Source organism: Orbicella franksi, chromosome 4 (assembly GCF_964199315.1).
Source record: "Orbicella franksi chromosome 4, jaOrbFran1.1, whole genome shotgun sequence".
Lineage (NCBI taxonomy): Eukaryota > Metazoa > Cnidaria > Anthozoa > Scleractinia > Merulinidae > Orbicella > Orbicella franksi.
The window spans coordinates 22013532-22039903 of NC_138148.1; the positions used below are offsets into that span (position 1 = coordinate 22013532).

At 39.2% G+C, this 26372-nt stretch overlaps 3 protein-coding genes and 3 pseudogenes across 10 annotated transcripts in view; 4 read left to right on the forward strand and 2 right to left on the reverse strand.

Annotated features, from left to right (window-relative positions):
- LOC145484910 (uncharacterized) overlaps positions 1-26372 on the forward strand; it is a 437829-nt pseudogene that overhangs the window by 354605 nt on the left and 56852 nt on the right. The gene's annotated exons all lie outside the window — the stretch shown is intronic.
- LOC145484906 (tRNA (32-2'-O)-methyltransferase regulator THADA-like) overlaps positions 1-26372 on the reverse strand; it is a 656511-nt gene that overhangs the window by 237853 nt on the left and 392286 nt on the right. The gene's annotated exons all lie outside the window — the stretch shown is intronic.
- The window catches only part of LOC145484925 (uncharacterized), a 174480-nt gene that overhangs the window by 71214 nt on the left and 76894 nt on the right, over positions 1-26372 (reverse strand). The gene's annotated exons all lie outside the window — the stretch shown is intronic.
- LOC145484929 (uncharacterized) lies at positions 2662-11904 on the forward strand. Its single transcript, XM_081463553.1, has one exon. It carries the CDS (start codon positions 5132-5134, stop codon positions 5600-5602), a length of 471 nt encoding a protein of 156 aa, XP_081319679.1. The 5' UTR covers positions 2662-5131; the 3' UTR covers positions 5603-11904.
- LOC145484936 (uncharacterized) lies at positions 15432-16762 on the forward strand (annotated as a pseudogene).
- LOC145484918 (uncharacterized) lies at positions 16783-17966 on the forward strand (annotated as a pseudogene).

A 26372-nucleotide genomic window follows, 5' to 3' on the forward strand; every position in this document is an offset into this window, starting at 1 on the left:
GAATGGAATTTTAAAGCATAAAGAGTTGTATAAAAATAGAAGCAGCATTCAGAGCCTAAGAGGAAAGGATTTTCAACACTTAAAAATAATATTTAACTTGAAAAAACTGTGATAAATATTTCTTAACAGGATATTAAGAAATTTATGTTAAAAACAAGGACATTTCAACATTAAGCTAACTTCATTATCAAGTCAAAATGAAAGTTGATAACAATCATATAAACTTAACACTAATTAGAACAACAGTTAATTACAGAGAAATGTAAAATGTAAGTGGTAAGAATGTTCTTTCATACAAAACGTTTTGCACAAATGGAGTTCCCCGACATGCTTAAAAATGGTTAACAATAACATCTCAAATGTAAGGCAATCAAATTAGACATGATGATAGATGCAAATGTAGCCATAACGCTACTAGAAAAAAAGACCTGAAAGAATTTTCAGGCTTTGAATGGGATACCAGTGCAATGCTCTCCCAACTGAGCTATCAAAGTCACATGAGAGCGGTCGTGTGTGGGCTGGCCCTTTATGTTCAGTGGATGTAATACTTGGCTCAAGTATGTAAATTCCTATTCAACAAATTAGCGTTGGCACTTTTGAAGATGTTTAGCATTTGCTGAATTCTTATGTTCAACAATACATGGCTGGCAACCAAAGCACCGTCATCCACTTCTTCAGAAGGAGAAAGAGGAAAGAGAATACTACCCAAGAACATTGCTGATTCACTTTGCCCCAAGCGTTCCACAGTTGCTCTCCTTCGTGGCCTTCCCAAGGCTAACAAAGCTAATCTCAATACAAGGTCTATTTTATCATCTACCAGAAGTTACCACTACAACCATGGCTGCAAGAAAAAACTGAAACCATTCTCTGCAAGTGAGTACTCGATTTGTTTCTCTAAGGAAATCCATAACTCAGTTATCAATGAAGATGACAAATTGGTTTTTATGACCTCAAAGCCCTCTTTACTGCATGTGCCTTTAAATGAGACCAACAACATTTTGGTCAACAAAGCCTTTACCATGGATTGCTTCAACCAGACCTATGATCTCGACATACAAAAGGATCGACATGCCAGACTACTCTAGATTACCATAACTAACCAGCTATTCCAACAGACCACATTCTTATTCTCAGTAATGGACTGGAACAAGCTTCAAACTGAGGTTAATGCAGGGGGCTATTCAAATGCAATAGGATTTATCCATTTTTGTGTTGGATTTCCCCACACTTTGTCAGGACTGGCGATATTTCTTTCTTTATTTATTTGTACACGAGAGCCACGTGTTTGTCACATGGTCTCTATTAGGAAGAGAGAGGACCCTGGGAATGAGTGTTTGTGCGTCAGGTGGCCATTACTCTTCTCAGCTGTTGTCATTTGGTGAATTTCAACTTGTTTTCTTGGTGTGATTAATTTACAATGTAAGGAGAAGTTGTCTTCCTTTCTGAGGTTTTTTTTTATTGTATTAAGCAAGTTGTGCCAACTATATTGCAAGGAGTCATTGTACTATTGTTTATAAAGGCCAATATTTGTCTTCTTGAATTGGTTTGTGAAAACAAATATGACTTGCTGCATTTTAAGAATTGTTTTTAGAATATAATGCTCCTGATGTTTTATTTAAGTGTGTTTTACTTGCCGACATTGAAGCTACTAGTTGTTGGACAATACAAGATGTGGAATCAAGTAGTGTTTTGGTTTACACAAATGATGTGCTACAATGTTTATATTCCATTGCTTCTAAGACAAGTAAATGATGTGGAGGAAAATCCGAGTCCTACGATATTTGATATCATTGACCCAATGAGAATAGTGTCTGCTGACTACAATAAAGGAAATGAAGCACTCTTTCATGAAAATGCTGGTAAGCAATGTGTAGCAATGTCACTTACTGCTATTATTTATCATCAAATAGAACATATCAGTGAACGGACTTCTTCCACTTTGAATAATATTTTGACCATTGGAAATAATCTCTAGATTTCTATAAAATATTCTGTGCAGGCAAATGATTATTTGCTTTAACTGGTGTTCCATGCATTGTTTCACTTTACAACAAAATATACACATTACAATACAGCGAGTCATTAACTGGAAATTTGTTCATGACGTCAAATAATGGCCCATACAAGACTCTTCAGGCTTACGGTACTTTGCAAAACGAAAGGAAATGAAACGGTACTTTGCGAAATGGTACTTTGCGAAACATAGGCCGTGAAAGACAGAGACGATGAGAGACGATGTGGTGTCGAGACTATTACGAGTTCACATAAGAAACAAACACTTCACATGGCTTCCCAATATTTTCGCTGTAGTTTTTTGCTACTGGCTATCGGCTTTACTTTGCTATGCTTAAATTAAATTTGGGTCCGACTTCAGTGCGAAGTCTGCATTTAATTTTAATGAGCTAGGCGGAAAGGCAAAACAGGTATAAGTCAATAAGTCAGGTATAAGTCAGGTTTGCGTGACGGATAAATGTGATGCCTGACAGGAAATGAAGAGTCATTTCTAATCTAAGCATGAAGTTATCCTTCCGCAGATCTCTACATAGAATATAACAGTTGGTGCAGCATTTTAGCTGGAAAATTTGTGTTTTTTGTTGGCTTTAAGAGTGCGATTGGGGTTTGGAACAGGAGAGACCTTTCAAGAAAGCACACTTACCAAAAGTTGCGTTACCTTGTCCCTCAAAAGCAAATTCATCAGTGGAGACTTAAAAGCATATCTTGCAATAGAAATGAGCCTAAACAATGCATAAACACATGGCAAATTACAGAGGTGTCAAACTCAACGAGTCGACATGCAGATAACAGCAGAAACCATGCAGACCTATGAGCTATAAAAATTTGCCATAGCACGATCTAATGGCTCCACTCCAATTAAAATTCCTCCTTATTACACAACATGAAGTGCCCTTCATGAACACGAGTAAAGCGACAAGAAAGGTCGAGTGACCGAACAGAGAATGGCAAATGTACAAATGTCATGATGTTTTCCAGGTGTCTGTTTGAGAGATCTGTGTTTTGCTAATTAAAAGAGCTGCTTACCGTTTACGCAAATTTCCCAATTAAAATGCCACACCGACTGTTCTATTGCCAGTTTTCATGAGATGTCATCAATTTCCAAAATAAGAAATTACCAATCCTTGAGAAGTTTTAGTTTCATCAGATGTAAGACCCTCTAATAACTTAACGTTTTGCAACGCTTAAGCCCGGCACGGTTTCTCATTATGTGATGGAGCACGTAGGAATTTCCAAGTTTATGCGTTGCGTGACATTAAAATGGCGGCTTGATAAGGCTGTTGAGTAAGTCAAAAGATGAGTTATTGCTCAAGTTTTTACTAACTAAACAGTTCTTGCTCTAGACAAAGTATTAATTTCAATGTACCGGAGCTCTAGAGTAATAAAGTTTCGTTTCAATGGCAAAACTCAATGACAGATGTTTCTGTTACTTTATGGCCACCATGTTTGTGTCCCTCCGAGGGGCACAAACATGGCAACACCACACAAAGCTCTATAAATTTGAGTGAAACACTTTTCCGAATAACGCGCAGATGGAAAACAGTACAGACTTAAAACTTGGCAAGGTTATTTACATATCAATCATCTTTCATATCTCAGCCTCTTGACTTAATTTATTGAATAGTTACAATTTTTATTTTTGATGGCATGACACTGCAAACCAGCCATTCTATGGATAACTTCATGCTTAAATTAGAAAAGACTCTTCATTCCTTGTCAGGCATTATGCAAACCTGGTCGACTTATACCTGTTTTGCAATCAATGTTTATTTGCCCCATTCAATATTTTTACAATATTTTCGTTTGGCAAAGTACCATTTCGCAAAGTACCGTTTTGCAAAGTACCATTTTGCAAAGTAGCATTTTGCAAAGTACCATTTCGCAAAGTACCGTTTCGTTTTCTTTCATTTCACAAAGTACCATAAGCGGACTCTTCAAAATTCCCTGATAGAAGAATTTTCAAGTTCTAGACTAAACTACAATTGTTTGTTAACTGTTGCCATCAGTGCAGTTGCAGTGTTTAAAAGTTCTGAACAAAGCTTTAAAATTTTTGCCTCCCATTCAAAGGACTTTTATGGTATGCCCCACTCATTTGGGAAATGTACTTTGCTCAGCATTGAAGGCCTTGAAAACCTTGTATCATATTTTCAAATGTCTTGCTTAGAAACAGAGGTTGTTCCTTTTGAAATTAAAGGTGTCTTTATCTCTGATTGTCAACCTGAACTGGAAAATGTTCACAGTAGCCAAAAGAATGAACAGTTGTCTTTGAGTGTTAAAAATAATTCAAAACAGAAAACTAGGGTGTTCAGGTGAAACAGCAAAAATGTGCAAATGAGTAAAGGAAAAACAGCTGATTGTGCGACGTGAATATGAGAAAAAGAAAAGGGCAAATGAAAGTGAAGAATCTAGACAAAAGAGGCTGGCACAAATGTGTGAAAACAGCAGAAAGAAACGTGCAAGTGACTCTGGTGAATCAAGACAAAAAAGGCTTGCAAGTCAATCTAAGTATCAAAAAGAAAAAATGGTAATGAATCTTTGGAATGCAGACAAAAGAGACTGGCAAAGCAATGTCAGTATCAGAAAGAAAAAACTGCAAATGAATCTGTTGGATGTAGAGAAAAGAGATTGGCAAACAAATGTCAGTATCAGAAAGAAAAAAAATTGCAAATGAATCTGTTGGATGTAGAGAAAAGAGACTGACAAACGAACATCAATATCAGAAAGAAAAAAATTGCAAATTAATCTGTTGAATGTAGGGAAAAGAGACTGCTAATAAAACAAGAGTGTTGCAAAAGTATTTCCACTAATTCAACCATTACTGAGGAAATCCTAAAATTCCATGCTGTTGTTTGTAGAGTGTGACAAAACTACTGTGGTTTACCGCTAGACTGCAAGAACTCACCAACATGTAGTACGTGTTTGTATCTTGTATTACAGGAAATAGTTTCTACATTTTTGCTAGCTACATTGGCACATGTATTCATTTGCATATTGCCTGCTGAACAATAAATGTTGTTTCATTATTTAAAAGGTACCTGCTGTCTTTACATGGTGGCAGCGGCAGAGAGCTATAGTGGTACAATATTACACATAGCTTCATAGCTTCTCCTGAAGAAGAATGGCACCTGGATATTACTTACCACCGCCAGCACCTCTCGAAATTCATGATCACAACACAGCAGAGAAATGGAAAAAATTCCGGTTAGCGTGGCAAAACTACACACTCGCTACAGGGCTCAACAAGAAGGTACAGCCAGTAAAAGAAGCCACGCTCATGACAGTGATAGGCGAAGATGCCAGGGAGGTATGCTCTACATTTACCGACTGGGCTGAAGAGGGAAATGATCAGAAAATTGCACTAGTATTAAAGAAACTGGGAGAATATTGCAAAACACACAAGAACATTCCATTCGAAAGATATTGCTTCAACCGATGTGTTCAGGACCCAGGAGAGACTTATGATCAGTATCGTACGGCACTGCGAAAGCTAACAGAAGGCTGCAATTTCGAAGTAATTAATCCCGAAACAATACTTTGTGACCGCCTGTTGTTTGGTATTTGTGACAACAAGGTTAAGAGAGATTGTTAAGAGAAATGGACTTAACACTTGCCAATACTGACAAAATATGCAGGGCATCCAAGAGCACGACCGCCCAGATGAAACTTGTGGAAAACCAGATGAACCCATCAAGTTCAGTTAACGTGGTTACAGACCAAGATCAGAAAATCGCACTAGTATTAAAGAAACTGGGAAAATATTGTGAACCACACAAGAACATTCCATTTGAAAGATATTGCTTCAACCGACGTGTTCAGGACCCAGGAGAGACTTACGATCAGTATCATACAGAACTGCGTAAGCTAGCAGAAGGCTGCAATTTCGAAGTAATTAATCCCAAAGCAATACTTTGTGACCACCTGTTGTTTGGTATTCGTGACAACAAGGTTAAGAGAGATTGTTAAGAGAAACAGGCTTAACACTCGTGAAAACTGACAAAATATGCAGGGCATCCGAGAGCACGACTGCCCAGATGAAACTTGTGGAAAACCAGATGGACCCACCAAGTTCAGTTAACATGGTTACAGACCAAGATCAGAAAATCGCACTAGTATTAAAGAAACTGTAGAATATTGCGAACCACACAAGAACATTCCATTTGAAAGATATTACTTCAACCGACGTGTTCAGGACCCAGGAGAGACTTACGATCAGTATCGTACAGCACTGTGAAAGCTAGCAGAAGGCTGCAATTTCCAAGTAATTAATCCCAAAGCAATACTTTGTGACTGCCTGTTGTTTGGTATTCGTGACAACAAGGTTAAGAGAGATTGTTAAGAGAAACAGGCTTAACACTCGTGAAAACTGACAAAATATGCAGGGCATCCGAGAGCACGACTGCCCAGATGAAACTTGTGGAAAACCAGACGGACCCACCAAGTTCAGTTAACATGGTTACAGACCAAGATCAGAAAATCGCACTAGTATTAAAGAAACTGGGAGAATATGGCGAACCACAGAAGAACATTCCATTTGAAAGATATCACTTCAACCAACGTGTTCAGGACCCAGGAGAGACTTACGATCAGTATCGTACGGCACTGCGAAAGCTAGCAGAAGGCTGCAATTTCGAAGTAATTAATCCCGAAGCAATACTTTGTGACTGCCTGTTGTTTGGTATTCGTGACAAGGTTAAGAGAGATTGTTAAGAGAAACGGGCTTAACACTTGCGAAAACTGACGAAATATGCAGGGCATCCGAGAGCACAACCGCCCAGATGAAACTTGTGGAAAACCAGACGGACCCATCAAGTTCAGTTAACATGGTTACAACCCAAGAAAACAAGAAATAAGGCCCGGGGAGATGCAAACCCAAAGGGAAAGATGACAAAAACGCCAACAAATCCAAAGAATGCTGGAATTGCAAAACCTTTCAGAACCACTCAAAAAAAGAGCCATGTCCGGCCTTCGGCAAAAAGTTTTTGAAATGTGGTAAACTCTCCCACTTGGCAGCTAAATGTCGCAGCAAGAAACGAGATAACAACTCCACATCTGTCAGAGCTGTGAACAGCGATAGCAAGCCGGAGGTGTTTCACGCCGACATGATCTCAGCGGTGGATCTGGATGATTCCCAGCTCGTAACGCTCAAGTTAGAGTCGGGCAATCATCTGCGGTTTCAGCCCAACACAGGAGCCCAATGCAACGTTATTCTGGTGAGCCTTCACAGGAAAGTGACAAAAGATTACAGACTGAAACGCATGACACCAGCTAACGCTCAACTTTCCGCCTATAGCGGCTTAAAACTGCAAGTCGTGGGCAACGTTTGAATTACAGTTTGGTGTGATGACTTCAAATGCCAATTGGATTGTAAACTGGTTGACAGCAATGCAATCTGCCCCCTCCTCTGAAGAAAGGCTTGTGTGGGCATGAGGATCATTAAATACATGGACAATGATTAGTTAAACCAGCCACGAACAGGAAGTGCCCCTGTTTACTCTCTTGAAAAAACAAACATGACAAGAGCAATGCAAGGGCCCATCAAGAGAAGCCCTTATAAAGAATTACCTGCAAGTTTTTAGTGAAGGCGTTGGAAAACTAGCTGGCGAATACCACATAAGAATCGACAGCACTGTAGATCCTATACAACACGCACCTTGTCGCGTACCCAAAGCGCTCAGAACAAAAAGTGAAAGAAGCCTTAGAAGACCTAGAACAACAGGAAGTCATACCGCCCGTGACCTCTCCTACAGCATGGATAAGCTCCATGGTAACAGTTCCAAAGAAACACAGAAAGCTGTGCATTTGCTTGGACCCCAAGGACCTGAACCGTGCCATCCCACGCAAGCATTACCTACTCCCAACCATTGAAGACATTGCCACCAGGCTACATGGCGTGAAAGTCTTCACAAAGCTAGACGTACAAAATGGATTCTGACATGTGGCTTTGGATGAGCACTCGTCATTCCTCACAACCTTCCACACCCCTTTTGGACGTTACTGCTGGTGACGCCTATCTTTTGGTATCAGCTCAGCTCCTGAAGTCTTCCAGCGGAAAAAGCATGAGCTTATTGAAGGGCTCTCAGGCGTCGAAGTCGTTGCTGATGATTTCATTGTAATTGGCTGCAGAAGCACACTGGAAGAGGCCACTGTTGACCACAACAAAGTTCTTATGGCATTTTTGGAATGCTGCAAAGAGCAAGGTGTGAGGCTTAACACAGACAAGCTTAACCTGTGAATGACGGAAGTCCAGTTCATTGAACACATCGCCACAGACAAAGGGCTATGTGTTGACCCAGCCAAGGTTTGGGCAATCAGTGAAATGCCAAATCAGTTTGACTGTTTAGAATTACCCCGACTCTTACTGTACAATTGCTCTTGATTGAACAAAAAAAGGACGAATTTCTTCTTTGAAAACCTAGTACAGTCAACCCTGTCATAGCGACCACTTCTCGTAAGCGACCACCCGGCATGATCACGTATGACTGTAAGAAAACCATTACTCAAATATCACAAAAGTTCAGTTTTAAAAAGCGCTGACCAAGCATGCTCACAGATCATAGCAGTTGACTAACAAAAAAAGGCTGCAATACGATCTGTAGGTAAAAATGGATTGTAACATTGATGTAAGATGTTATGTACAAATTTTCAACAGTTTTAAGCATTGTTCAATTTGAAACATTATTGGCAGTTGTCTGTTTGCCTAAGTTGTTGCTCGTTAGGTAATAACTTTATGTAATCACGTTAATCACTTCGGTTTGAGCTTATTCTCTTATTTTTCTCGTAGATGACCCCTTCTCAGCATAAGCGACCACTTTGTCTTGCATCAAGGGTGGTCGCGTACGAGAGAGTTGACTGTACCCATCATAGAGCACAAATGACAATGTTCTTACCTTCATACAAAAATATTTGAGATTTTCTCTGATTTATATTTTTCAGGTCATATCTCCATGTATTACCGCAAGCATGGAAAGTTCCCATAATTTTCAAAGCCATTTTTTAAAATTTAAAGTAAGCTTAGCAAAAACGATCGTTAACAGATAATCTTTGTCTGACATTTTAATACCCTAAATAGCTCTTGCATCAGTAATGAATCATGAACAAACATAGATACAGTGTGCATACGAGCTACAGTGATCAGCGTCTTGGTGACCTGTGATCCATCAGATTTCCCAAATACTTTATCGCTCACTAAGTGAAACCATAGAAGAGATCCACCTGGATTCATTGCCTATGTATTAGCACGCAGTCTAATTAGTTTAAATCTTCCACACAAATCCGATAACACAAACTTATTCGGTAGATTTTTAGACAATATTAGGACTTCATAATGATGCGAAGCAGAGAGTCCATCTGCAGGAAAACATTCTCTACCATGGTGACATTATGAAGTCGATAACTAAACAAATTGTTCAGCATTATGATCCTGTGCTATCACCATACTCAACTGCATACCGTAAGACCCATTCTTGCGAAACAACGCTTAGTAGACTAATAGAAGATTGGAGATTGTCATTGGATCAAAAGTTGAGTGTAGGGATCCTCTCAACGGACGTGTCAAAAGCCTTTGATTCTTTACAGCAAACACTCATGCTAAGGAAACTACAAGCATATGGCTTCAACAAGACCACAGACATACTGAGATCATATTTTCAGGACAGAATGAATAGAGATAGACTGGGTTCTCTTGTGAGTGAATGGAGAAGTGTGGACAGGGGTTGCCCTCAGGGCTCTTCCTTAGGCCCACTAATGTGGAATTTGTATCAGTATGACTTAGCACAATTTATTAAGGACACTGATTTCTCAATGTATGCAGATGACCATCAGGTTTATGTGTCTGACCACTCAATTGAATCTATTCAAGAAAAACTCAACACAAATGGAGAAATTGCATCCCAGTGGTATAAGAAGAATTTTCTACAAGGCAACAAAGACAAATACAATGTAATGCTGCTATCTCAAGTCAAAGACCAGACTATTAATGTTAAGATAGACGGACACTGTATTACTAACTGTAATAACCTCAACTTACTAGGTGTTACAGTAGACAGTGACCTAACTTTTAGACCACACATACAATAGATCTGTAAAAATGCAAGCAAGAAGGTTGGAGTCTTGTCGTGTTTAAAGAATTTATTGTCTACAAACACTAAACTTCATCTATATAAATATGCAATTTTACCAACTTTAACTTACTGTCATCAGGTCTGGAACTTTTCTACAAAATTGGATAGAAGGAAACTTGAAAGGATTCAAGAGCGTGTTCTTCGCATTGTTTTCAAGGACAAATCTGTTACATATGATGAACTACTTAAGAAAGCTGGACTAACGACTGTATACAACCTAAGGTTACAAGATTTGGCAATACTAATGTACAAAGTTAAACATAAACTGACACCAATCTACATACAGAATATGTTGAAGAAAATAGAACGACATACCAACTTCGGAATGACAATGATTTTAAGATACCAAGATTTCGGACCGTAAGATATGGGAAACACTCTATAAGATACATGGGTCCCTACTAGTGGTCAAGACTTTCAAGAGATGAAAAGAACAGTGATACCTTACATTCCTTCATATCAACTATAAAAAGAAGAGACATAGCATCTTTGCTTGGGGAAAATTGTGAAAACTGTCCCTTATGTTTATCCTGACCTGACTTTCATATTGACTTATTAATATTTTAATATTTACTTATTAACTTTTTAATATATACTTATTCATTTTTACATTCATAATTTCTTTTTTTGTGTGTCCCCAATTAGCAGCAATGCTAAATACCCCAGACACGTTAATAAAGGTTTTTGTTGTTTGTTGTTGCTGTTGTTGTTGTAATACCGTCTCAAAATCGAATGTATTTTTTATCGTGATTCATCTATTTTTGTAGAAAAAATTTAATCAATTAATCGAGCTTCAGAATACAACAATAAATCTGAGATAGGTTTCAAACTGGCTATAAGATTCCTAAAATTATGCCACCTCTGTTTACATACTAAAATAACTAATTAGAAGTAATTAAAAAATGTATCCAAATAATTTTTGTAACCAAGAGTGTTATCCATGAAACAAGGCATTTTCTTGCTTAAAATGTCAACTTCATTGAAAAGCTTCAATGCAGCATGTTTGAAAAGATTTTTCTTCAACAAAACCAGCAAATATAGTAAAACGGTAGAGTTTCAAGCTCGAATTGTGATTGCGTGATAAGTGTCTGCACAGGTAAAGCTGAATGTAAACAAACAGACCGAGCAGACGAAAAACAGCCTTCAAGTTATTCTTATTGTTGTTTCTGGTTCATGAGATTGCTGCAATAAAATAACTGTACTTTAACCTTTCAAAGTTAGGATTTTAGTCAACCCTTTTGCCCTGTCTGTGAACAATTTGTTGAATGTTAGTTTCTCTTCACAAGAACCAAGTAAATCACCTCAAGAAATCTTCGTCACAAACAAACAATCTGAGATGACAAAATCGTAAAATATCGTGGTCTCTGTTCAATAAAAAGAGTCCACTGGATCGCGATAAAAGCCATTTGTGCACGTGTATGATCCCAAACTGATATTTTGAATCAACTGTAGCTTTTGTATGCCCAGGTCTTCCTCTTGCCCTGGATGCACCTGACCCCTTGTACTTTTCCTTCAACCATTCAAGCATGTCTATCTTGCAGGACAACAAAGGAGCCATTCCTGTTTAGTGTGCAGCCCATGATGCAGCGCCGCACTGGTCACTTACCCCTCCAAAGGAACAAAATGCCATTGTGAAATTACCCTCAAATTTCTTACACCTGACAAAACAATGACAAAACATATCCATGAAACAGAAGAAGAATGGGAACTCGGTCCAGTCCCCACTCTCTCCTATGTCCAAAATGGCAGGCCAGTTTATACATCATCTCAATGCAAGGCCTCGTTTGGTGATTGTATCTGCAACAAAAGCTTTTTGTTTTACTATCCAGCTCTCTTAACTGTATATTCCTTCTTGATGGATGGTTTCATTTTCTCCACTCTAAAGGACTCTGAAATAATGGGTCACATCGACACTGCTATAAAACTGCAGCTCGTATGTTTGTAATATATCTATGTATGCCTGGTCATGCTCCTTTACTGGTGGGTATTTACAAGAACTATGCAGGCTGTTAACAGACATAGATTATATGTTAACGAACATTTTTGTTAAGCTAACTTTATCTTGTAATCATATCAAAAATCAGGCCTGACAAAATATGGAGATTTTCCATGGTTGGAGCAATGGAGAAGAATTATGACTTGAAACTGAATATAAATCAATGAAAAATTCAAGCATTGTTTAAAAAGATCATCATATCTAGGCAAGGCCTTCATCATTTGTGCTGTTTGATGGGTACTAAGTTTTGAAAGAAAACTTTAACCCTTGTTTTGCTAAATCAGGGTGTTTGTTGTGCTAATCAAAGGCCTTTTCAGAGCAATCATAAGCTAAGAATCACAGTATTACAATGAAACTGATTTGGCTTTAACAATTCATTTTCAGTCACCAAATACAGAATAAGGGCTTCATGTCAGCAATTTGGTTTGTTTATGGCATGAATTATGCTCAAAATTCCATTTTGAATGGCCTTAGAGGGGCATGGAGTGTTTGTGGCAAAAATTCAACAAACTTTGATAAGCCAAATTTTTCTCGAATGATTTTGATAACTGGGTCACTAAAGTAAGTAATGGTATAGGTATGGAAGTTATGGAAGAAGGCAGGTAGATACACCAATTTTTTAAAAAATGGCAATTTTGGGTTGTAATTTTGACATCAAATTTTGCCAAACTCTAGCCCCAGGCTCCTCTTTGTCCAATACCTCGAGGAAAAAGTTATATGTATGAAATGAAAGCTCTATTATAGTAGAGTTCATGGTCAAATTCATTTGGAAGCACAATTTACCGATTGGGTTTTATGGCACTTTCAAAATGTCCCCTGGAAGGCTGGGGTTTTGGTGCTCAAAGGGCAAAAAATGAGACCTCCCTTGAAACTCCAAAACTAAAAGTCAGGGAAGAGAGCCAAATTGGCTTTTGAAATATCTCATTGCACCCAACTTCTGTGCCAAGTTTCAGCCAAACCGGTCGACCATAATTTTTGGCCTCTGGAACACTTTCTCAGACAATGACACTTAAATTATTCAAGTGCTCATCTTAACATTTTGCAGAAACAAGATTTAGTTCTCAAGCTAATAATGAGTTATATGGCATGGCTGGTTATTCTCTCTTTCGAAATGATAATCATATTTCCAACAATGCATCAAGACCTTATGGTGGTACAGTTGTGTATAATAGAATCCCGTACCTATCTGGGTATCCCTACTGTCACAACATACATGGCATTGAGGTTCCTGTAATTAAGGTTACCAGCCATGAGGATTGGACAATACTAGGCCGATATTGCTCACCAAAGGTATCTGTAAGACAGCTTTGTCAAGCAATCTCTGAAGTATTAAACAGCATGTCTGATGTGAAGGACATTTTATTATAGCATATTCGAAGTGCAAATGCTTGAGTCATGTGACTACGCTTAGTGGATGTTTTCTTTTGCGACCACAAGGAGATGTTTCACTAGTTTAAGATCACAAATTCGTAGTAGAAATTGATGTTCAATACAAATTCGAATAAATGGTTTAACTTGGAACCATATTGGTAGCAGAACGAGGTTTACGTTGGGGAAATTCACTGAATTCAAGAAAATGCTGTTAAATTCGAAGAAGAAGAAGCGCCGCAACTGAGCGAAGGGCACAGACGATGGCGAAGGTATCCGTGACAAAATTGTAGAAAAAATAGAGGAGCAAAAGATAAAGAAAGCCAAATCGAAATCGCTGTTCACAAGATGAAAAAATCAGCTGGCTGATTTATTAGAAGATGGAGCGAGTAACCGTGAAATAAGAGCTTTGAGGAAAAAACTTGACGAAGTCCAAGAGAATGTTGTTGAAGATTTGACATTGATGGCTGTGTTGTATTTGGGAGCTAGAGATCGGCATGCTGTTGAGAAGACAAGCCGCGAACTTGAGGAAATCGAGAAAGAATTCTGTAATGCCCAAGAAAATGTACAAGAATATTTGGATGCCAATAAGGATGAATTATCAAGTCAAGTGTCGGGATTTTCCGGGAAATTGCATAATTTGTATTCACAAGAAACGAAAGCTCGCCAGTGTGTGATCGAGCTTGAGGAGCGATTACGTGAAAAAGAAGAATCTGTCAAGCGTGCTCAAAAGAAAATGGAGGAAGAATATGCCTGTTGTCAAAAAGAAATGGAAGCCAAAGTTAGAGAGGCGAAGGAGGAATTGGCCCGAGCAAAAGGAGATTGCAAAGAGAAATATTTGAAGCTAGTGGGTGCCATAGATGAGGAGATTGAGTTGTCACCTTCATGCCTGCCAAAAAGGGATGTTAAGCCAGAAGAGGAGAAGACTGCAGAAGAATCACCGAAACAAGAGCTCGGGAAAGACGTGGAAACAATTGACGGGAGTTTCTATTCCGGTATTTAGTGGAGACAAGCAGTCGTATGGGAGCTGGAAGGCAGCATTTATGGCTTGTGTTGACAAAGTGCCAGCCACTGCAGAGTATAAATTGTTGCAGTTGAAGAAGTATTTATCTGGAGAAGCATTGGCAGCAGTGGAGAGCTTAGGACATTCGGCTGAGGCCTATGAAGCGGCCAAGAGCAGATTGGAGAGAAAATTTGGTGGTCAACACCGTCAGATCAATTTGCACTTAGAGGAATTGGACCAGTTCCAACTGATTCGTCCTGGAAACGCCACGGATCTAGACAGGTTGGCAGACTTACTGGACGTGATCGTCATAAATCTGAAAGAGGCTGGAAGAAAAGAGGAACTTGGCAATGGGTCCTTATACATGAAGGTACAAAAGAAAATGACCAGCACTATGCTTGCTAATTACAACAGATGGGTGTTTGAGCAAAAAAAGTGGAATGTTTTGAGACACGTGAGTGGATCATTCAAGAAGCTGAATTCCAGACTGTTGCGGCAGAGACACTATGTGGGCTGATAGGAAAACGAAGAGATAGCTCACACACATTCTTTGGTCAGACAAGTGGTCCAGGAAAGCCTGTAAGCACAAATTGCCCACTTTGTAAGAAAGATCATCCAGTGTGGAGCTGCCCAGAGTTTAAGAAAATGGATGTGCAAAGTCGTTGGCAAAAGGCTAAAGAGCTAAGACTGTGTTATCATTACCTCGGAAGAAATCACAAGGGAGGGCGATGTGCTCAAAATAGTCGATGTGGTATTGATGGCTGTCAGAAAATGCACAATCGGGCACTGCATGGAGATCAGTTTGTAAATGGTGGAAGTGCTAGCGAGTCACAAGTGATAGAGCCAGAGAGGAGCTGGTGAAAAAAATGCACATAGTTCTGGCATGGAGGGGGAGTGAAGCACCCATCCTGAACACTGCTTGACAACAACCATGGCAACCACAAAAGCTCCAGAGCCAGCAAAGTATCTTGCCTTGCATACAGTACCGGTGGTGGTGAAGAATGGGGAGCAAAGAATGATTGTAAATGCCTTACTAGATGATGGAAGCACAAAGACCTACATAAATGGTGATGTGGCTGCTGAGCTAGGGTTGGAAGGAAGCACCCAACGAATCACAGTTAATGTGTTAAATGGCGAGGAAGATTCCTTTGAAACCATGCCAGTGGAATTTGACCTGCAGAGTATTGATGGCAAGACTCATGCAAGAATTTCAGCATTTACAGCAACATGGGTGACTGGGAACATGAGACCAGTTAACTGGAAAGAGCAATCGGGAAAGTGGAAGCACCTGCAAGGTGTTAACTTCCCAAATCTTGGCCCTCGGCCAATCATTGACATGTTGATTGGCATAGACTATGCCGAATTGCACTTTTCCATTAGAGATGTCTGTGGCCAACCTGGGGAACCGGTGGCTCGACTGACACCTTTAGGCTGGATGTGTATTGGTTCACCTAAGCTGACAGAGAACAGTGTGCAGCAGACAAATTTTAACATGGCCTATTTCGTTCACCAACAAGAGAAAAAATTGAGCTCTGTATTGCAGAAGTTTTGGGAGATCGACTCATCTGGGTAAATCACAGAAAGAGAACTCCTGAAAAAAGAGGAAGTGTCGGTGATAAAAGCATTCAAGATCTCAGTGCAGTTCAAAGGGGAGAGATATGAAGTAGAGATGCCATGGAAACCAAACGCCCCCCGAGTTACCAAACAACTATGAGATGGCAGTGAGCCAGTTGATCAGCACTGAAAAGAGACTTCTAAAGGATCCTCAGCTAGCGGAGTCATATTTAGAGGTCATCAGCAAGTACACACAGAAGGGCTACATTTCTAAAGTGACACCCTCTAAGACAGAGGAGAAGGCCTGGTATCTTCCACACTTCGCAATTGTAAGACCTGAAAAGACAACTACAAAGACTAGGGTGGTTTTTGATGCCTCTGCAAAATTTAATGGACTGTCATTGAATGACGTCATCTGCCAAGGACCAAAACTCCAAAGGGATATCTTTCATGTACTGCTCCGTTTTCGATGTTTTCCAGTAGCCCTAGTATGTGACATTGCAGAGATGTATCTTAGAATTGGGATATCACCCTTGAGTAGACCATTCCATCGTTTCTTGTGGAGGGTCGTAGATCAGTCCAGACCTCCAGATGTTTATCAGTTCAATAGCCTTGTCTTTGGAGTTAATTCATGCCCATATCAGGGACAATTTGTTTCTCAGAAGCATGCAAGGTAAAACCAAGAGCACTACCCGAGAACTGCCGAGACAGTCTTGGAGTCTACAGACATGGATGACAGCAAAGAGGAGTGCGTAAAAATTTACGAGGAACTATCAGCACTGTGGGGGTCCGCAGGTATGCATGCCAGAAAGTGGCTTTCCAACTCAGAACATGTACTTAAGAGGATACCTGAAGAAGACAGGGCTGCAGAAGTGGACTTAGACAAAGGAAATTTGCCATCAATGAAAACGCTTGGTGTGTTGTGGTTGGCTAAGAAAGATGTTTTCACTTACAGAGTGAATCCACCAGATGAGCAATTCCAGTTGACCAAGCGAAATTTCCTGCATAAGATAGCCATGCTGTTTGACCCTATGGGGTTTCTGGCGGCATACGTGATTCAGGCAAAGATCCCACTGCAAGACATGTGGACCTCGGGATTAGATTGGGATGACCCACTAGATCTGAGCCAAGCTAGAGAGGCCAAGAAGTGGTTTGAAGAACTCACGGAGTTGTCAGATGTGCAAGTCCCTTGTTGCCTGCAGTTGAACTCACATGTTCAAACAGTTACCTTGCACACTTTCACAGATGCATCAGGGAATGCGTATGGTGCAGTAACTTATGTTAGGTATCAGTACAAGGTTGGTACAGTATCTACCAGCCTAGTGGCCTCCAAGACACGCGTGGCACCACTATCAGCTACAAGCATCCAAGACTCGAGCTTATGGGAGCTGTTTTGGGATTAAGATTGGCTGTCTATAGCCAAGGTCCTTAAGATTGACCAGAGCCTACTCACATTCTGGAGTGACAGCATGAATGTGCTGTGGTGGATTCGAAGACCCAGCCGCAATTTCAGACCGTTCATAGCGAATCGAGTAGGAGAAATACATGATTCAAGCAGTCCTTCTCAGTGGCATCATGTTAGCACACACCAGAACCCTGCTGACCTGCCAACCAGACGAATGTTGGTGACTAAGGTAAAAGGAAGCAAGATGTGGTGGAAGGGTCCGAAGTTCCTGAGCATGCCAGAGGACACATGGCCAAAAACAGAGATTGATGTAACTCCTGAAGTAACACTAGAAGTTCGCAAGAACGTGAGGGCAACATTTGATGTGCCAGGCACAGAATCAGTACTATTTGCACTTACCCTGCAAACGACTTGGTGTTTACATCCCAGCAGATATTCAAGCTGGACCAGATTATTGAGAGTTAGGGCATGGGTAAGTTGATTCGTGAACAACTGTGGAACGCAGCCAGAGAGGAGTTCTGGAGAACTTAGCAGTCAAGAGATCTCAGATGCAGAGACTGACATCATCAAAGAGGCACAACAAGAAGCCTTTCAAGAAGAATACAAGGTGCTGGTCAATTTCAAGTCTGTTCCACAAAACAGCAAGTTGCTAAGTTTGAATCCCACCCTAGATGAAGATGGTCTGCTTCGATCAGACGGGAGACTGTGCTATGCAGACTACCTGCCTTTCGATGCTAGATATCCAGTCATTCTACCAAGGAAGAGTGGGGTGACCAGGCTAATTGTGAAGTCCTACCATCATAGAAGTAACCATGCAGTGGGAACCAATCACACGTTGTCCTCGCTGTCAGCCAGACTCTGGATAATACAAGGTAGAGAGGAGATTCGTGACTGGAAGAGAGTGCTGTGAATGTCGGAAGAAAAAGACGAAGGCTGCTAAACAGATAATGGCCCCCCTACCAAAGATTTGACTAAAACTGCCTTTCTGAGCATTTGCCCGAACAGCAGTTGACTTTGCAGGACCATTTGTAACTGTTCAGGGGAGGGGCAAGAAGAGAGCTAAACGATACCTTTGTTTATTTACATGCCTAACATCTGGGGCTATTCACCTAGAGATGGCCTATGGGCTGGACATAGATTCCTTTCTGAACACGTTTTATCGCATGGCCAATCGGACAGGGCTGCCAGAAGAGATGATTTCTGATAACGGAACTAATTTTGTAGACGCGGAAAGAGAGCTGAGGGAGCTCATCGAGCAACTGGAGTGGGACAAGATTGAGAAATCAGCTGCCAACAAGGGAATCAAGTGGAGTTTCAGCCCATAATGGGCACCTCACTTTGGTGGGGTGAATGAGACAATGATCAGGTCAGCGAAGAGAGCAACCTATGCGATATTAGGAACTGGAGATGTGACCAATGAAGAACTGATGACAGCATTTATGGGTGCAGAGGCACTCATAAATTCCAGGCCTTTAACTTATCAGTCTGCTAATCCCTCAGATGACACACCCATCACCCCAAATCATTTCCTGATTGGACAAGTAGGAGGCCAGTTTGCTCCTGAATCAGTTGATAGTGGCCAGTTCAGTCCCAAGAAGCGGTGGAAACGGGTGCAAGAACTAGTGCGACATTTTTGGCACTGGTGGCTGCGAGAGTGGCAACCAACTTTGAATCGTAGCTCCAAGTGGCAGAAGGAACAGAAAGACGTCAAAGTTAATGATGTAGTCTTGGTAGTGGCACCGGACACACTGTGTGGGCAGTGGCCGCTTGGTAGAGTCCTAGCGGTCTTTCCAGGAAAGGACAAGCACGTGAGAGCTGTCAAAGTCAGAGTTGGTTGCAAGGGATTATTAACACCGATCACCAGAATTTGCCCATTAGAACTCCTTTCAGAAGATGATGCAGAAGAATAGGACCATAGCAAACTTTAGGAGAACTAGAAGTATAGTGAACTTTAAGCTAGAAACACACGAAACTCCTATTGATAGGTCAATGAGCCACTGGCCCATCGAGAAGGGGGAGTATGATGTGAAGGACATTTTATTATAGCGTATTTGAAGTGCAAATGCTTGAGTCATGTGACTACGCTTAGTGGATGTTTTCTTTTGCGACCACGAGGAGATATTTCACTAGTTTAGGATTGCAAATTCGTCGTAGAAATTGATGTTCAATTGAAATTTGAATTAATGGTTTAACTCAGAACCAATTTCACTAGATAATATCAACTGGCTCATTGAAACAGAGAGAGGACCTGAACATAATCTAGTAGTAAGGGGCAAGCACTACAAACAGTGGATATCAAGTTATACAACTGACCACAAAACAGTACTTGATCACATATATACAAACATATCTTACTTACATGTTGTAATGACTAAGATTCATTTAATTCAAATACAGACAGTTGCGGACATTTCAGTGAGTCATTCATGATGTCACGGCTGATCGTATGTATCGTAGTCGCTACTAGGTATCAAGTTTAGGAAGAGCACAACGTTTTTTGTTAAGGAGTTAGTTGTTTATTGTTCAATGATGTTTTTCTTAGTTTATTGCAGAGCAAGGCACGAAAAACTTGTAAGTATCGATTGCTTTCTACTTAAGTTTCTCATCGTTGGTATTTTGGTTTTCTATTTTGCCTATTCAGCGGATTCATGTGTTTCCATTTCAGTGAATTGCTTGTTTGTGTAAACAAAAGTCAAGTTCAGCGTATCTCAAATATTATCCTTGTTACCGCAGTTCAGTAACGAACATTGGGTTCCTACACATGTAGATATACAGACAGGTGTTTTAGAAACATATTTCACAGGTCATAAAGCAGTTTGGGCCTCATTTTCATGATGTTAAGTAACAAAAGACCATATGGTCAACAATTACATTCTACAGTAGATTGTAAATTTATAGAGAACAAAAGAAACAACACATCAAATTACATGCAATACAAAGAATTGTCCCTCTTTCAAACAATGCTTTTGTTTTGTTAAAAAGAATAATAAACAAATGCTATTGATCAATTTCCCATCAACACAGAGTTTGATTAAGTTTCTAAGATACATATATTTAGTCAGCAACTGCATTCAAACACATAAACAACATTGCATTTTTAAGGCAGCCAATTTTTTATGTTTGTGGAAATCCACAAACTATTGCCTTGTACAAGCACCATCCACAGGTAAGTCTTCAGCCCCCACCCCCAACACCCTCCCCCCATAAAAGTCTTGTTTAAACACCCACTGTTACACTGTATCTTGTAACCACAACGTACTGAAACTTAACATTGCATTAAAATTGCAAAATTAACCCTTCTTTAATCAACAGTATGGTGAAACTTATATTGCTTCTTAATTTATCGCAAGTAACTATCACTGTAAATAATTTTATTATCATTGTCTTGTTTCAAACAGATCCAATCAAAGCAGTATGGAGTTCTACATTACAATGGTGGCATTTCACTAGACATGAAAAGACACATGATGTACATGTACCAATAGCTGTTACATACAGCATGAAACTGTAAAAATGGAACTAAGCAATGGTCTTCCAAGAGTTTCTGTGGAAGCTAAGTCTCAAACAAGAACTTACAAACCAAAGCAGTGAAGCCCGATGAGGAATGGAAAGAGGAACACTCCACTTCTATATTTAACTCTGTAATCTTCATTTGACTTCATATGCAGAGACCAAAATACACGTACGCTTTAGATGTACTTTTCATGCAGAGCAATTATTATGAACATAATTCTCTTCTGATCATCATTCCCCTTACAACTGTCGTATCAGAACAGGCATTGTAACAATATGCTTTTCTTTTTACTGGATTTACAATGCAATTTTGCCACATCTGCTACAATCTTAATGTTGATAACGTTAAAAAAAATGTCACGAAGGAAAACCATTTAAATGGAGAATCGTGATTGGCTCTTATACCTTGGACATCAAAACACCACCACATTTAATGTCTTGGGTGTTTTGTGTGATCTTTTTGATGAATCCGTAAATATTTACCATGGGAAATTTACCTCCAGGAAATATTGGTAACACTCACTAAATGCAGTTTTCCATCGTAAAAGGGTCACTTACCGCAACAAAAAGAGCCCTGTGTAACCGCATCTTAAGAGAGCTATGGTGCTTACCATTTAGCAAAAACATCCAGAAATTTCGGTTGAAAGTCAAATGGAACAGTAAGGGTGCTCACCATTTGTCAGAATAAATTGGTTGGGACAACAGATGAATAATGGTAAGGGTTTCCCCAAAATTAGCAAACCAACCGAACAAGATGGCGCTTACCATTTGCAATTCGATTTCCCATAATTGTTGTTGGCTGATGAGAGACTGGAGACTGGGAAATTAAGCAAATGTTAGGGAAATTTCTGCCATTCCATTCGGAACGGAAAAAGAGGACTACCTCTGGAGGTAGTCTACAATTTCAGAACGGACTTTCCACAAAAATTTCCGTTCCATTTCACTTTCAACCAAAACTTCCAGATTTTTTTGCTAAATGGTAAGCACCCTAATTTTCTGTAAAATCCATTCGGAAATTGTAGACTACCTACAGAGGTATTCCTCTCTTTCCATTCTGAACCGAACAGTGGAAATTTCCTTACCATTTGCTAAATTTTCCAGTTTCCAGTCTCAGTCTCTCATCAGCCGAAAACAATTACCATTATTCAACAGTCATCCCAACCGATTTATTCTGACAAATGTTAAGGACCCCTAATTTCCTCAAAACTAGAAGTCCAAACATGTTTCTCCCCTAACTGTTTTCTCGTCTGCAACTTGGGATTCTACAGAATCTTTACTTGACATTTATCACTACAACATGGACAAAATGTATTACATTTGCTGTAATGCTAATCATCAATGTTTATTTGACTGAAATCCCACACAAGTATGCATTGCGGACCTATTTTTAATGATGTTCCCTTGCATAAGCCTCCATTGCAAACTAGTTCCAGTCCAAAACTGAGAATTATATGAACATGGCCTATTCAGTGCCCAATTGTAAGAACAACTAGACAATGATTGCTTGCTCAAAACAGTGATCCATCATGCAATGCCCTATCCTCTAAAGCTGAAGCTTTCAATGAAGAATGCACTTGACTGGGTAATTCCAGAATTAATCTGCACCCACCAATGGATGGGCATGTTTTTAAACACCCCTCCCCCTTCCTGAATGAATTTCCAAAAATTATATGGGCCTTAAATTTAATTTATATTCAGTAAAATATATCTGACCGTACATGGGAAAACATACTTTAACCCTTATCCATTAAATGAGTGAAACTGTTAACCATCTGTTAGTTCAGTCCATTAGAAAGTTCTTTTACAAACCTTAGATGTGCTAACATAACCATTACCTTAGAATGTCAGAATGTTAGAACAGAGAGTGTAAGCGTTAACCGAAATCTTGTACCCATTAGCTGTTAGCATCATACCATTAGAACAAAGCCTAACCATTGCAGAACCATTAGAAATACATAGCATCCCTTAAATGGTAATGCAACTGTTTGCTATCTTACAAGAGGAGAGAAATAGTTAGGTTTCAGCCTGAAGCTGACTTCATAGGTTTCACTGCAAAATGCAGGAGAATGGCTAAGTGAACAATGCAAGCTTTTTTAAGTCTTTAGGTCATGGAGTGGCCAGGCAGGTGATAGTCTCGTTCGCATTAGGGAGACTGAGCGAGTGATGTAGTTACAAGAAGGACTAAGAATTGAGCCACTTTATTGTATTAGTCTAGCTAGAGATTTGAGGATTATTTAAGTTCAGAAAATGACAAAACTCTCTGCAACTGAAAGTATTTCAGTCCAGAGAATGACAAAATGCTCTGCAAAAGAGAGTATAAATTGTGGACTTGGCTCAGAAGGTATGAATCAATCCAAAATTGTTTAATTTGCATAAGTTGTTACAGTGTAATTCATTGCAAAAGTAATAGCCATATTGCAGCAGGATGTTTTCAAGATGTTTGTGGTCTTATGCATTTTATGCATGCAGACCATTAATTCAGAGCCAAGGCCAATCTTGAGTATCAGTCAGCCAGTCAGTCACTTTGAGGACAAGATGACACATGACAGACCTCCAGGAGTTAAATAGTTGGTAGGTAGACTAGGTACTGTTAACTGCGAGTCACTGTTTTCGAGTTGTTTTGCCTGCCATTGCTTTGGCTGTATTGTTGTCGTACTGTGTAATTGCAGTCATTTTACCTGTTCTGTGAAAATTTTGAAGAGCTTTCCATCGCAAATTAGTTGTCATCATTCAAGTTAAGTTATTTCTTTTTCAAAATCACTCTGTCGTGCTTTTTATGATTGGTTTTTTTCCTTTCATTTCTAAAATTATCTGCACTGCCTTGTTTGTTCTGTGTTATTTCATTTAGGCGTTGGTGTTGGAGTGAGTACGGGAGTTCTTTGCTTACGCAAGCCAACATATCTAGGCTCAGCTTGTGTTTAGTGTGGATTGCACTGAAACTAATACGCTTTCACAAACTCAGATGTACATTACCGCCTACTCCGAATACTAGTAGGTTAGTCCCGAGCCTGATATTGTAGAAATAAAATGGAAATAAAATTGTTCAGTTATTAATTTGTTTAAACCCAAATTAGATCAGAGGGAATAAACTACTTCCTAAAAAAGTGCGTGACATGAATCGAAACTGATTTAATTCGCCATAAAATGTTCTACACCTCAGGGCATTATTTTTTGAAGTGAACAAAACACAGAATAAAGTATCTTAGAACAGTCTGGTAAAAGGTGAGTTTTCGTTCTGTACAAATGACACTGCAATAAATAGGACTGTAGTGTTTTTTATTCCAGTTAAGTACTACTTAATAAGAGAAGTAGATTTATTTACATAATTATTAGCATCTACTGTCATCAGCAGTGTGAAACTGGCTGATATCTGCCATAAAAATGTAGAAATAAAAAATATAAATAAAAATATGAGTACATATGTATGAATTCACTCCTTTATATTTTCTGAAGCAATGTAGCAATTCATAAATTGATAAACACATCAAAATGGCTCAGGATTTTGGGGTAAATACAGCATATTTAATTTAGAAGCGAAGTCCCGACGAGATGCTTATCAGACAACGCATCAAATACGTTCCCTTTTAAAAAATGCCTAAAATTCTGAACTTCAGATTAAAATATGAAAGAAACTTGAAATAAACTTTTATGTGAGAGAAAACCAAGAAAGCACCAAAATATAGAATATTTCAAAGCCGTGGATTTCTGTGTGCATAATTGCCATATTTGCATGTATCAGCTAGACAAAACATCGCTTCTGTTTATTAGTAAAATGTTAATTTCTTTTTTGGGGCTCTTGATAAGATTTTACTCTCACTGGGTTTTTATTTTTTTTTTAAAAAGAGAATTGGATAATAGTACAGTTTATGAAATAAGTCCAAAAAGGAAAAAATCAAACAGTTTTTTTTCATTGCCTCCTTATGCACAAAATACAAATACAATACAGTAGAGTTATACAATGTGCAGAGTAACAGTGCAAGTGTGATTTACATTGTATCAAACAAAAAGGAATGAAGAAAAATATAAACAATAAGAAAAAAAACTAATGGTAAGGCAGGTGACACTTAAGTGAAATATTTCCACTTATTATTGAAATCTTCTAGTTGTTGTTTCAGAGCAATTTGCTTGAGTGACTCAGTCCTCCCTGACCTTTTTGCTGTGTCATTTATATGAACACTGGGTTTGAGAATAACTAATTAAGAGTGGGAAAATCACCTACAAATGTACACAATGTTTGCTGAAAGTAGCCCCACATTGCATCTCAGGGAATTATTTTTCGAAAATTTTCCCAATGGGAGGGGGCAGCTCCCTCCCATAATCTCCCTGAACGATGCGTGGTGCATGTCTTGACCAGCCACTGCGCAGCATGTTTTTCACAAAAACCTTCACCGCCTATTTGTTGGATGGAACTCACTACTCAAAAAACAACTGACAACCCTGTGGGACTAAGTTGTTCATGTTGTTATGTATTTAACAGGCTTAGTCATTACAGCAGCAAAATATCTTGACACTACATTTACAAGTTCACTTGACACATGTAAACAGTGCTGAGCTCAGAGCTAAAACTCACTTGGGACAATGCACAAAATAGGGCTAAATCGAGAGATTGTTTTGTTATGTCCTGTTAGGCTGCAAAGTGTAACAACTAAGGCAACATGTAACATTAATGGAAAATGTAACAACTTTTGATGCAAAATGTAACATTAACCCAAATTGTAACACCTTTTGATGCAAAATGCAACAATTTCTTTTACGCAAATTGTAACAACTTTTCAATGCAAAATATAACTTCTTTAACACGAAATATAACAAAGCAAAATTAACAACTTGGGTCTTAATATATCAAGAAGTAAATTCAGACATGTTAAAGTTCTTGTCAATCTTAACAACCTATGTCAGTCAAACTAAACAAATCTACTGATCACATGATCTAATGTATTACGTATGAGCAAGTTAGCGTGTCCGGTTTAAACTTAAGATACCTAAACCCCAATATCAAATTAAAGCTTACAGAGCTGGCTCTCAAACTATATCAAGACTTTTGAAATATACTGAATTGTGGAATTTTTCACAACTTCTATATGGGAGAGTCTGAATCATCTTTTGAAAGCCACAAGTCAAAGGGACTTTGTTATTTTGCACCCAGATTTGGACAGTGGCTAGTTTGACATATGTGAATTTTTATTGTGAAATATTTTTATGTCACTATCAACACTAGTAGAGGGAAAATGGGAAAGAGGAGCGAAGGGTCACAATATTCCCAAGTTTTAAGAATTGGGAGAGGACCAGTTAAGCGAAGCGGTTGTTAGATAAAGGCGTAATTGTGGTGTCTTCCTTGCCACTAAGCAACATACATACAGGAAGAGTTTTCGAAAGCTTTATATCTGGTACCTGAAGGAT

Bases quoted from the DNA above. Each gene is read 5' to 3' on its own strand.
- LOC145484929 (XM_081463553.1), top strand. From the start codon at position 5,132: ATGGCACCTGGATATTACTTACCACCGCCAGCACCTCTCGAAATTCAT.